Source organism: Vollenhovia emeryi, unplaced genomic scaffold (assembly GCF_000949405.1).
Source record: "Vollenhovia emeryi isolate VEMERY1.0 unplaced genomic scaffold, V.emery_V1.0 DF939122.1, whole genome shotgun sequence".
NCBI classification, from domain to species: Eukaryota; Metazoa; Arthropoda; class Insecta; order Hymenoptera; family Formicidae; genus Vollenhovia; species Vollenhovia emeryi.
This window is the reverse complement of record NW_011967244.1, coordinates 106,160-119,517: the sequence shown is the minus strand read 5'-3', so window position 1 is coordinate 119,517 and position 13,358 is coordinate 106,160. Positions and strand designations below refer to the sequence as shown.

Sequence of the window (13,358 nt, the reverse complement as noted above, 5' to 3'; positions counted from 1 at the left end):
TAGGGCTGAAATTTCGCGCGCTCAGGAACGGCGAAATGACAAGTGATATAAAAAGAACGATATTCATAGGAGCACTTATATCACTTGTCATTTCGCCGTTCCTGAGCGCGCGAAATTTCAGCCCTATCATTTGTGGAAAATAATCGCTTCTAATTTAAAAACTATTATAGCCTCGACACTTTTGTATTAGGATTTTCGTCTGGAAATGTTCTAAGGAATCTGTCATTAAGAGGACCTCCGGTGGTTTTAGGACACCCTGTATTTGAAGACATGGAGAATAATCTATTCAAATTACGTAAGGGTATCACGTCACTCGGACACAGGTGAATTGCAACTGATCCAGCAGAAACTTTACGCAAAATTATTAGTAAGCAAACGTGGATGTTATCTTACATGTTCTTGTGCTATTTCTTAGACACTATTACTGCATAGTAATCTGCTGGAAACTTTATTCATCTCTTAATACGTATGCTTTGCAGACTCTTATCAATGTGAATCAAGGATTACTGCACGCTTTATGTGATGGTGGAAGCAGATATGTGTTCATTTTACTGTTACCAAACAGCACAGACGAACTGCTCACTCAGCTCTTAGACGAACTCAAGTCACGTAATTTCCCCGCCAAGCTAACCAGTTTGAATTGTTCAGGAGTAAAAATTGACTAGCGTGTTAAAATTAGTAACTTAATATGTGTAGTTAAATTTGGACAATGCACATACAAGTCTTACAATAGCAGGCTGTAAAGAAAAGTAGCATAATTATGTATGAGTATACATGTATAAACAGGATAGATCAGCAAATATGATATCATATTATATAATATATGATCAAATATTACAAATATTTCCATGATCATACTTGGTACTGCACCTGGCATATATGACGGCATATTGTAAAAATTTTTTTAAATATTGTTTTGTATTGTTACATTAAACGTAATGGACCGCGACTAATAAAATAACTAGAACAGCTAACGAAAATCCAGTGAACTTTTATAAAGAACACTTACGAAAAAGAAATATTTATGTAAATTACGGCAAATGACATTTAATTTAACCGCTCTTTGGTAGAGAGGCTTAACAACATCAGAAATTGTATTTATATTTATGTTTATGCATGGTCTGCGTGTGTCACTTTTATAGTCTGTAAAACTAACCCTGCGAGAAGAGTCGTTACCTTCTACATTCCTTTTACCATCACTCTGAAACATAGTGTCCGCAACATTACGTTTTAAAGAACAGATCTATCACACAGTTCTCAGTAGACAACATTTTTAATTGCTAAACTATAATCATCATCGTGGATTTAAGAAAAAAGAAAAGAAGAAAAAACCTTCGTTGTTACGTCGTAAGTAAAGTGCCACTCAGAAATTATATATAAAATTGTGCAAGATTTAAATAATACATACGCTCCAATGTCTTTCTACGGCAGTATAGTATTAACATAAACTTTGTGAGCTTTAATAACTAAAAATAATCTAGGTTCGCGCGTAGAGAAAGTGAAGAAAATTTGCGCTGTCTCGGTGACATCGACAAGAAAATGAAAAAAAATTGGGAAACCAACTGTTGAATCTTATTAGGTGCCTTTTGTGGACAGAGAATCGATTAAGAATTGCCTAATGTGATGAGTTACCATTATCGAGAGGAAACAATTTTTAGAGTATTTTACGTACCACGAAAAAATGGCAAATATTAACTTGTGAGCAGTACCTCACCTTGAGCATTTTCGAGAGTGATACGCAATATGGCGCAAATCAAATTTATTTCTCACATTACGTTAATTTTCCAGGTAATAGAAGACACTTTGTTCGTATAAAGCATGTACAATTTCAAGGTGTCCGCACCGGGCAGGGTGCACTTATGCGGAAATCCGTTGAGATATGAAGAACACTGCATAGCAGCAAGCTTAGACATGCGTACCAGGCTCGAATTTTCTTCAATTCTGCCTTCAGAGTATCCATATACCATCGAAATAAATTTCTCCGATATCCAGTTAAACATGACGATTATTTTACGAACGTGCTTTTTATGTCTTGGTGACATGAAACTCGTTGGCGAACTTACTGATGCCGAGTTGTACACGGAAGTAGAAAATTTTGTCAGCTCATTAAGAGAGTACACCGGTACGTACGAACCCAATAATCTCGCGCACCGGTTAAGCTTAGAAACGTTCTTCTTCCTGTTGGTTTATATAAGTCGTAAAAACAATATGAAGATCACATCATCCTTTCGGGTGACAATATCAACGGAATTGGCGATCGGAGAAGGTCTGGGTAGCTCCGTATCATTCGTGGCATGTCTCGCGGCGTGTTTTTACCTTTTGTCGCTTCTACAGAAAGGAGTCGTCATCGCCGAATTCGACCATCAAGATATTTCAAATATTTTTCAATACGTTCGGACATGTAATTATACGATATACCATTGCTTGACTACAGTTGATTCCTACGTATCCTTGTACGGTTCGGTACGTATGTTTGAATCGGACGCGCATATAGGTATATATGGAGAAATACCGAACATGAAGATTCTGCTAGTTTCCTCAAATGTTTGTCAGAAAACACTAACCGAACAAAATGAACGAATGAGGAACAGCTGTCATTCACATTTATACGTCGAGTCTATCCAGAAGTGTATCGACGATGTAGTCGGAGCGTCTAATGACATACTTGAAACCATGGAGTATCAGCTAGTCGAGTTACGTAAAGCTATAACGTGTTACTCGGACGAAAACGAATTTCGTACAATTTCGAAGGAAGTTTATATAAAATTATTAGTAAGCAAACTTGAGTGTTATCTTACATCTTCTTGTGCTATTTTTTAGGGACCGTCTACATTAGAAGTAAACAGTAAGAAGTAAGAAAACCATAAAACCTTTACTTATTAATGCAAACGCTAAAGTGCAGGCATAATTAAAAAAAATATTTATAGCACTCTGGTCGAACTGCGCTCTAATTCACCGTGAGCGTCAGAGCTAAAGTAGGAGTAAGAAATGAAAATGATTCATTTTTTTTACTTACTTCATCTGTTGTAGACGATCCTTTAGACATTGTTACTACATAGAACTTATCTGCTGGGAACTATGTTCATCTCTTAACACGTATACTTTGCAGAATCTTGTCAACGTGAATCAAGGTTTACTGCACACTTTAGATATGTCGCATCCAAATCTGGACGCTATTTGTGCAATAGCGCAGCAGTTTTCACTCGCGGGGAAGCTCACGGGTAACGGTGGAGGCGGATATGCGTTTATCTTACTGTTACCGGACAGCACAGACGAACTCATCAGTGAGGTCTTAGACAAACTCAAGTCACATAATTTCTCCGCCAAGTTAACTAGTATAAATTGCCCTGGAGTGACAATTGATTAGCATAGTGAAATTAGGAAATTAATACATCTGTAGTTAATATGGACAATACACATACAAATCTTACAATAGCAGGCTGTAAAGAAAAGTAGCATGATCATATATGAATATACATATTTGGTAATGTATAACCATATATTGAGCATGTACTCGTATAAACAGGATAGGTATATGATATCATATATAATCCATTATGATGAATGATTCGTCATACATGATCATACATGATCCTATATCCGACATATACGACAAGCATATAAGTTCATACATAAGGTCACTCCTCGTATCGTATGTATGAGCACATATGATGAAATGTATGACTATAATTATATTTATATAGTATCATACTCGACGATATATGAAAAATGTCATATATGAAATTATTTTAGCGCGACTTTACGTATAATAATATAATCCACTAGCGGACGTATTTGCATATATTCACATATATTTTCATTTTCTTGGCCTAGCTATTAAAAAAGCTGTGTGTGTATTAATATAATGACACAACGATACATTTTAACCTTGATTTGTATTTAATGCGAAATTTTTTTCATATTTTTTTCTATTGCTGTATTAAACGCGATTGGTTATGCTTGACTAATAAACTCAATGGAACAGCTGACGAAAATCCAGTAAAGCTTATTTATAAAGAACACTTCTACGAAAAAGAAATATATTACATATATAGATTACAGCAAATAACGTTTAATTTCCCCGCTCTTTGGTAGACAAGCCTAACAACATCACAAAAATAATGTTTACATTTGCGTCGATGTATGTTCTGCGTGTGTCACTTTCATAGTCTGTTAAACCAACACTGCGAGAAAAGTCATTGTCTTCCGCATTAGTTTTAGCACCACTCTGAAAAGTACTGTCTGCAACGTTGGGTGTTCAAGAACAGACTAATTAGATAGTTACGAAATTTCTCATTACTAAACTGTAATCACCGTCGTGGAATTAAAGAAAGCCCTCGTCTTCATCGTAAGTGATCAGATATTATGTACGACATTGTATAAGGTTTGAATTATACATACGTTCTAATGTCTCATGACAGTATTATCAGTGAACTTTAATAACTAAATATAATCTAGGTTCGTGCATAGAAAAAGTGAAGAAATTTTGCGCTGTCTCGTTAACATCGGCAGAAAAATGGGAAAACTTGAGAAACCAACTGTTGAGTCTTATTAGATTCCCTTTCGGACAGAGGATCGATAAAGAATCGCCTAATGTGATGAGTTACCTTTATCGGAGTCAACGAATCTTATAGTAAAATTTGGAAATATTCAATCGCCAGTAATTAGTCAACAAATAAGTTGAACAATCCGACACAACTGGCAACAGGAAACCTCCTTTATTCGCACAACGTTTCGGCCATGGGTTGTGGCCCTTTTCAATTGCAATCAATATTGGAATCTGCAAATTCTAGTCGGCGTATCGCATGTGGTCAAATGCCATTAGGCCCACTGGACAGAAATGGGAACGTCAGATTACAAACTTATGTGCTAAATGTAAAAATATGCTTTAGAAAGGACGTAAATTATATCAGTTGAATACATACGTAGAAATGTCGCTACGGAGACATGAATTTTATAATATTTTACGTATTACGGAAAAGTGATAAATATTAGTGACCGATACCTTCATCCCGACTACCTGCGAGAGTGACACGCAATCTGGCGCAAATCTAATTTATTTATCACTTTACGTTAATTTTCCAGATACTGGAAAACTTTCTTCGTATAAAGTAAGTACAATTTCAGAGCGTCCGCACCGGACAAGGTGTACTTATATGGAAATCCTTTGAGATATAAGAAACACTGCATAGCAGCCAGCTTAGATATGCGTACTAAATTTGAATTCTCTTCAATTCTACCCTCAAATTTTGCATATTTCGTCGAAATGAATTTCCCCAGTATTAATTTACGCATGAAGATACCTTTACGAACATACGTAGAAAGGAGGAAGTGCCAATGCGAGCGAAAAAATGAACGAAACTCGGTTCTCACGATTTAAAATCAAAATTTCTCTTTAATAAGAAAACAAACGTTACGACCCTTCTTCTTCGGGTCTTCCTCAGTGAAAACTCGTTTAGACCGAATAAAGCATTGTTACGGATCCGTCCCTCTGTCGAGTTGTGTTATTCAGTCCTCTTTGTGTCTGGGACCATATGGAGACTCACTGATACTAACACAGATAGAAGAATGAAGTCACTTGGTACACTGATTGCCTGAGATATTGCCTTATGCTTTATTTGGTCTAAACGAGGTTTCACTGAGGAAGACCCGAAGAAGGGTTGAAACGTTTGTTTCCTCATTAAAGAGAAAATTCGATTTTAAATTGTGAGAACCGAGTTCCGTTCATTTTTTGGCTCGCATTGGCACTTCCTCCTTTCTACATATTTTCTTTTTGGGAGCCTTCACAACACTTTGGAAGTTTTACGTTGACGAACGTTCTGTGTGTACTTATGAGTTCTATAATGAAATAAGAAATTTTGTCAGCTTATTAAAAAAAATACACTGGCACGTACGAAGCCAATAATCGCGCACAGCGATTAAGCTTGCAAGCGTTCTGTTCCCTCCTTGACATCTTATCGCTTCTGATAAACAACTTATGATAACATCATCCTTTGTCGTGAAAGTATCGAATTAATTGATGATCGGAAAGGGTCTGGGAAGCTCCGTATCATTCGTGGTATGTCTTGCGCCGTACTTTTATCGTTGGTCGCTACTACAGAAAGGGATTGTACTTAACGAATTCGACGATGGACGTCTCCGATATATTTCGTACTGCGTGGAGAGTTGTGATCGTATCGTAAGGTGGTGGCACCAAATATCACCTAACTAGTTTTGATCCCTGTGGCCACAAAAATGATCGAAAAAAGTTCTGATAGAGCTTAAAATGATGGACAGACATTACTTTATATGTCATCAACTGGAACATGTAAGCGTTTGCTAACTTAGTTTTTTTTTCGCAAATTTTCTAATATGCCAAACATGAAGATCCTGTTGGTCTTCTCAAATGTTAGAAAACAATGATTGAGCAAAGTGTACGAGTAAAGAGCAAAGAATTATATACATTTTCGAGTTCATTCGAAAGTCTAGCGACAAGATAGCGTATGAGTGTAATAAATAGATTGTATAACATCGAGGAAAGTTGTCGTCGTACTAAGAGAATCACAAATAACTTCGACGTAGATCCATTTGGCTTGATTTGAAATGTAAATGCGAAAGTCAACGCAAAAGATTAAGCTTTATTTTGCAATCTTCGATATTATTTTATATGTTCTTGTGCCATCTCTTAAGGCCTGGGTCCACGATGCTAGAACTCGGACCAAGTTCTAGTTCCGAGAAGTGTGTAGCCAATTGACTTGCAGCTTTTATGGAATAACTGCAAGTTTCATTTGTCTAAAATTATATAACGGTATCCGTAGTTTACAATCGGATACTTTGCTAAAACTTATAAGGAAAAAATAGCACGCGTACTCTCTTAAGGCCTGTATCCACGATGTTAGCTTGGTCCAAGTTCTAGTTCCGAGAAATGTGTAGCCTATCAACTTGCAGCTTTTATGGAATAGCTTTGGACCAAGTTCTAGCATCGTAGACACTGGCTTTTAGACATTGCCGTACACTTAAGGCCGATTTTTCCAACTTCTTTGTAAACTAATACTTGCATTATATGTCTATTCTCTCTAATTTGAAGGAAGAACAAACAAATAATATATTATTCAACTTATCAGCTATGTCGCATAATTATCTGCTGCAAACTTTAATCATTTTTTGGCGTATACTGTGCAGACTCTTATCGACAAAAATCGAAGATTATTACGTGCATTAGGCATGTCACACCCAAACATAGATTTGTTAAATTTAAAAAATAATAATGACAGCTAATGTTATATGAATAGTTATATTAGTTCATTCATAATATTGGCTTTTATTATTAATTTGTATTAAGTAATTTGTAGTATTTAATTAATAATGCTGATTAATATATATTAATTTTCCTAATAAATCATAGAGATAATTAAAAAAATAACAAAGCAGTAACAAGATGTTGGCCGAAGAACGTAACATTATTAGATACATTTCTTATTGCATCGTAAATTATTTTTATGTTATTTAAATGAAATAATTATAATGGATCAGTTTAGTCGACCTTAACTGGCACTTGTTTAATAAATTAAAAATATAACGTGCAACGTTTCGACCACGGGTTTGGATCCTTATCAAGCAGAAATTCTAAAAGGGAACGAGCCAACAATCGGAGTTACACACTTATCATGGATGCAAATAAAATTACAAATAAAAATTGAAAATTAAAACTAATTGTACAAAAGTAATGCGTAAAATGAGACGCAATAGAATAAAAATAAATTACAAATAAAAAATAAAAAATTAAAACTAATTGTACAAAAGTAATGTGTAAAAGGAGACGCAATCAAATATCACGTGTACAATATAAGATATGGTTTGTCAATTGAAATAATTATATTTATGTAAAGAACGAAATATTATTATTTCCCTTTATATTAAACGCATAAGTGATTGTTGCAGTCACAATCTCATTAGAAATCTGCCGACGTTCAAGAAAATTCTGCGAGAGGTCTATTCACGGTGCTTATCGGAAATTTTTGTTCTAAATTTAATTACTAAGAATATCTGCAACGTTAAATATCTCATTATATACGTATATATAATTTCCTCTTGCATGCATAAAGTTTTGATGCGCGAAGCTGATGCTCATTGTCGCAACGAGTCACTTTTCGTCCGTAATTATTGGCGAACGCAATTCTCGCTGCGGCGATACGATGTTCCCTAGACATCCTTTAACGCTGAATGAAAAGTTGCGCTTGTTGCTTTTGTATTTATGCGGCGAGAATATAATATATCACAAAGCAGGAGTTACGAACTTTATTATTTCTTCGCCTGAAATTTTGCTCTTAAATTACACCCCGAGTTATACATCGCGTTCGAGTTATACAGGCATTCTTATTAAAAAGTTTCGACAATTTCGAGCAGACGGAAACGAGGCGCGACGCGGGAACGGCATTCGGGACGGGATCGAAACAATTTTTCTTGTGTTTCTTCCGTATATATCAGCGCGGCCCCAGGTGAATTCGGGCGCAAGAAATTTCTCTTGATTTTCAGCGGGCGTAATTAAGCGCGCGCGCGCGCGCGCGCCACGCCGAGCTGACGCGACACGGACAATAGATGAGCCGGGCGGGTAGCCTTAATTAAATGGTAAAGGCGGCCGATTAGTTGGCAAACTCGCGATAGTGGAAATTTATTATATCCAATGCAGCCCGCGGGGTCTCACGCGCGCGCTCCGCCACCGTCTTTCGTGTGCCGGCGCTTACCTATACCGCGCCCCTTCTTCCGCGCAACCAGACTGGCGAACCGGGGGTTGGTTTGCCGGGCATAAATCTTGGTGTTCTCCAGATGGGGATACACGCCGCCGCGCGACGATCAGATAGATGCTTTAATGCAATTATACGCCTCGGAAGGAGCACCGAGACCGATACCAGTTTTCACGAGATTACACGCGCCCGAGAGCTCGGTCGCGTCGTCGCGTGGATCAACGGAGCGTAATTTTCCTTACTCCAAGACGGCACCCTTGGGCTTTCTGAAGGCGCGAACGCTATCGCGATTACAGAAATTAAATTGTCTTTCTTTCTGTTGTTGTTGTTTTTTTTGGGGGGGGAATGACAGTCACGGGGAGATGAGAGGAGGAAGGCAGGGCGATAATATCGATCTATTTCTGTGTAAAACGGGAGCCAGCAATTGCGGCATTAATTGACGCTGTTACATTATATTTTCTGTCGGGTGTTGAGGAAAGGATGTTATAGACCGGCGCGTCGGCCGGGGGAAGAACGAAGATCAATTCGCGCACTTCTCGCGCAGACGGCTGATTACCCGCATCCTGATTATCGAACCTAACCAGGGAACACAAGCCTGGCTGCCGCAAACAAGCCCGTCCGTGTTCGCGCTGTGTCGGCCGAAACTGTGTGGTCACGATGGAACACAGAAAGTGCCTCGTCCACCGCGCCAAGTGGCATAGATATGCGCATCCCGGTCGGCGATGTGAGCTCTCTGTTTCGTTTAACCGGCGTGTTCAATAGAGCAGCGATCTTTTTAACAAACCAATTAGGCCGACTCTCTCTCTCTCTCTCTCTCTCTTTCTCTCTCTCTCTGGGGATCGGTCTAAATCGATGAGCAGGGCTCCTCGGCTCCGTTATCACGCTCCGCATTTAAGCGCCCAAGTGCTCGGGCGGAGGTACGCTCGCCGAAGATATACCGTCGCGCATCGGGATCGCGCGCCGCGCACATATTTGCAGATTAATCTGAATCCAATTCTCTCGGATTTTCGCGAAGAAGCGCCTCCTCCCCCTCCCGTCCCTCCCGGCCACGCTGTTGCACCAAACTCCACGATTATGCGCGATCGATAAGGGGCAGAGGGGGGAGGGGGGTGGGTGATATATTCGCATATTTCGGCGTATATCCCGGCGCACCTCGACGAATTCTGCTGTTCTACTCCGACGTGCTTGGCGCGCCCCGCGTTACTCTGGTTTACTCCGACATATTCTCCTTCTCTCTCCTCTCCCCCTCTCTCTCTCTCTCTCTCTCTCTCTCTCTCTCTCTCTCTCTCTCTTTCTCTCTCCTCGCGACGTAATCAATATATCGTTGCTGAGACCTTCTCGGCGTCGTCGGCGGGTAGGTTTAGGCATGGCTTTTCAGGTGTAGCCAGACAGAGACGCGCCAGCTCTCTGATATGTATCGCGCGCCCGTGTGCACACACCCGGGTATCTCCGTGCTAATTAATATCTCGGACACGGCATCTCCCGCCGCGCGAGATGCTACTGTTGCAGCCCCCGCCGCCGCCGCCGCCGCCGCCGCCGCCGCCGTTGCTTACAATTAGCATCGTCGGCGAGGTCGAACGGGATCGATCGGATCGCTGGTTTTTAATAGACACTCGAGGCTGGTCTATTCTAATTAAAACATTATTTTTATACCCTTTCCCCTCCGCCCTCCTTCGTGTAAACCTAACGTCCTGTTAACCGTAGTTGCTTTAGTCAATTTGGCGTAGATCTTTTTTCTCGGCGAAAATATCGACGAGAGGTAATCGTGTCCTCGTATAATTAAATCTCAAACTTTCTGATTCAATTGAGGTAAAAATTTTCCTCCGGCGAAGTTAAGTTTATCATCGTCAGTGGTTAACTCCCGACATTCGGGGAAAATCGATTTCGTATCGATCAAAGGAGGGCAGGAGCGAGCGAGAGAGACTTATCTGGTGCACTCCCGCCGCGTGTCTTATATAGGCCGATATATATGTATATATATATATATATATTGGTAACAAAGGGGGTTGTGTTTACGTGGTTCGGTGTATGTTCGCAAATTATTGATCTTACTCCGGAGCGTATCTCGGACAGATTCATTATCGGGCTTTATACATCGATAAGCTCATTAAGTTTAATAAACGCAAAATAGAAGGGAATAATGAAAGAGATAGCAGACAAAAATTATGCCTCTGTCTAGCAAAAAGGTTGAATTATACCGGTGATAGTCCTCTTAACCGGCCATTTACCGGTGCGTTCGCTGCATTCATAATTACTCGTTAGCTTTAGTTAAATTTCACGGGGGAGATTTTCCTATAGGGGGAGAGAAGCTTCGCTCGTCGCGTCGAAATTCGATGGGTCGCCGAGGCCGGTGAGAGAGTCCGATTTCACGCGAGATTCCCGATTCTTTTCCTCTCTTTCTTTATCCTCTCGGCTCGCGAGTCCGGAGATAAACGCCGCGGTTATCGGGACCTCCTGGCTGCGGGCGCGTCTCCCGTCTCGCGCCGTCTCAGCTCCATTCGGGCTTTCTTCTCCGTAGACAGTTCCCGCTGATTGCGGCTGGATGCGATCGCGGCGGGCTGGTACGCAATTAATCAGGCCGTAAATGACGCCCGCCTCGCCCCCGCTCGTGTTGTCGGACGAGAGACGACGCCGAGGCATCGGGCCTTAATTATACAGCCGGTTTGCGGCGAGCACAACGACGAGAGGCGTCTCTGTTTCCGCGCCGCAACAAATTGCCCCGTAATTATTCCGCGGCTGTCGGAAAAGTCGGGCCGCATTTCGGTAAAAATACCGAACGGAGCTGGAATATCGTTGGGCGGCTTACGCTTGGATTAAACGGGAAACGCGAGTCCTTCCAGCGACGTGGGTAGCAAGACGATTCTCGAGTTGTCTCTCTTGTTTTTTAATGCACTACTCTTTTAAACTCAATCAGTGGATCGTCACTGAGAAGCAGTGAATAGTCAGCTTTTATGGAATAGCTGCAAGTCGATTGGCTACGCATTTCTCGGAACTAGAAATTGGACCAAGTTCTAGAATCGTGGACACAGGTCTTAAGAGTACGCTTGCTATTTTTTCCTTATGTTTCAGCAAAGTGTCCGATTGTAAACTAGGGGTATTGTTATATAATTTTAGACAAATAAAACTTGCAGCTATTCCACAAAAGCTGCAAGTCGATTAGCTACGCATTTCTCGAAACTAGAACTTGGACCAAGTTCTAGAATCGTGGACACAGACCTTAAGACAGTATGCTCGCTATTTTTTCCTTACATGTTTCAGCGAAGTATCCGATTGTAAACTAGAGATACCGTTACATAATTTTAGACAAACGAAACCGCATTGGAAAATGCATTCACTTCGCGCGAGTGAATTCTCTCCCCCCTCCCCCCTATCCCCGATAGCGATATTCCCCGCCATTAATTCGGGGCACTGGCGATTGACTCGGATCATTATTCCGCCACGTTATTGTAATAGACAGATCTACAACGGCGAGGCATCGAGCGTTCGAATGACTCGACATGAGCGTTTAAGGAAATTTACCGCAAACGTCCGTCCGTGGGGCAGGCGCAGCGTAACGAGCTCGTAGAATAAATTCAATCAGTATAGTAAATACGGATTTTATTTCACAAATTAATGACGGAAATAATCGTACAAGAGGGGGCAAGTGAGGCCGGGACGTAAATGGCGCGTTGTAATAAATTTCCAATATATAATTGAATTAATAATTGCCATAAAATTATATATTACATTGACGAGCGTTCATTTAATAGTCATCAGGAAACCACGAAGAGACAATGATTACTCTTTAATCATCGGAAAATTATTGCGTAATTGCATTTATCCGGAGGTATTAATTAACGGACTTTATTAGACTATATAGCGTTCTACGGGGTGTTTCCGTGCGCGCGCGGGGGGGTGGGGGAGGGGGAGGGAAAGGAAAAGGGAGGCTCCTCTTCAGTTTTCGGGCAGATTATCGTGCGGCTTATTGTTCCCTTTCAGGCTCCGCCGGCATCCGCGGGACCGGAGGCGCTCCATTATCAGTTTTTCGTGCGTTACGCCCGGATGCGACCTTAATTACCTTCCCTTATACCCGCGGCTTATTACGTTCCCCGAGTATAATATAATGCGGCTCGATAATCCCGCTCGCCGCTAGACTTAGCAGTATCGGCCGAATTACGGTGCGTGAAGCACGTTAGCGCGGCCCCGGGATTGCATCCGCGTTCCACCCGGGCCGCAACGGTGGCCCATAAATACGGTTTAAGTTATGGCAGCTACCCCGTGCTATATCTCGGTTAAAGTTTATTTCGACGCTGATTAATGTAGGATTGCCGGAGCGATCCCGTACCTTCGCGGCCGCCCTCTCGAGAACGACCTTGCCGGGCTTTTCAAAGAGGGGGCCGGTAATTTTGCCGTCGGGGGCGGGGGATGAGTTTCCAATTTCGACGTCGCGTCGAAGGGCTGGACAGGCCGTGACATTTGTTCGCGCCCGGCGGGTCCACGGGAATTCGTCGGCGTCGCACGTGGATCCGGACGGTCGTGTGCGCGGGTAAACGCGAGCTAAACGGAGGAACGGCCGCCTGCCAACCCCCTAACGTTCGGCCAAAACTCGCGCGCGCACAGGATAACCGGCGCGCTCCTCGTAAATCGATACGTCAG

The 13,358-nt window shown here is 41.3% G+C and overlaps 2 protein-coding genes across 2 annotated transcripts in view; both read left to right on the top strand.

Annotated features, from left to right (window-relative positions):
* The window catches only part of LOC105570093, a gene marked incomplete at its 5' end in the record, with an annotated part of 1,732 nt that extends 861 nt beyond the window's left edge, over positions 1-871 (top strand). The window contains 2 exons of the mRNA XM_012027058.1: positions 251-323; positions 373-871. Of these exons, the coding sequence (XP_011882448.1) occupies positions 251-323; positions 373-665 (366 nt within the window). The remainder of the gene's footprint in view (positions 1-250; positions 324-372) is intronic.
* Positions 872-1,818: 947 nt separating this feature from the next.
* Positions 1,819-3,396, top strand: LOC105570092 (mevalonate kinase-like). The gene is made up of 3 exons (XM_012027057.1): positions 1,819-2,772; positions 2,821-2,852; positions 3,031-3,396. The coding sequence occupies exons 1-3, from the start codon at positions 1,819-1,821 to the stop codon at positions 3,365-3,367; spliced, it is 1,323 nt and encodes a 440-aa protein (XP_011882447.1). The 3' UTR covers positions 3,368-3,396.
* Positions 3,397-13,358: the final 9,962 nt, after the last annotated feature.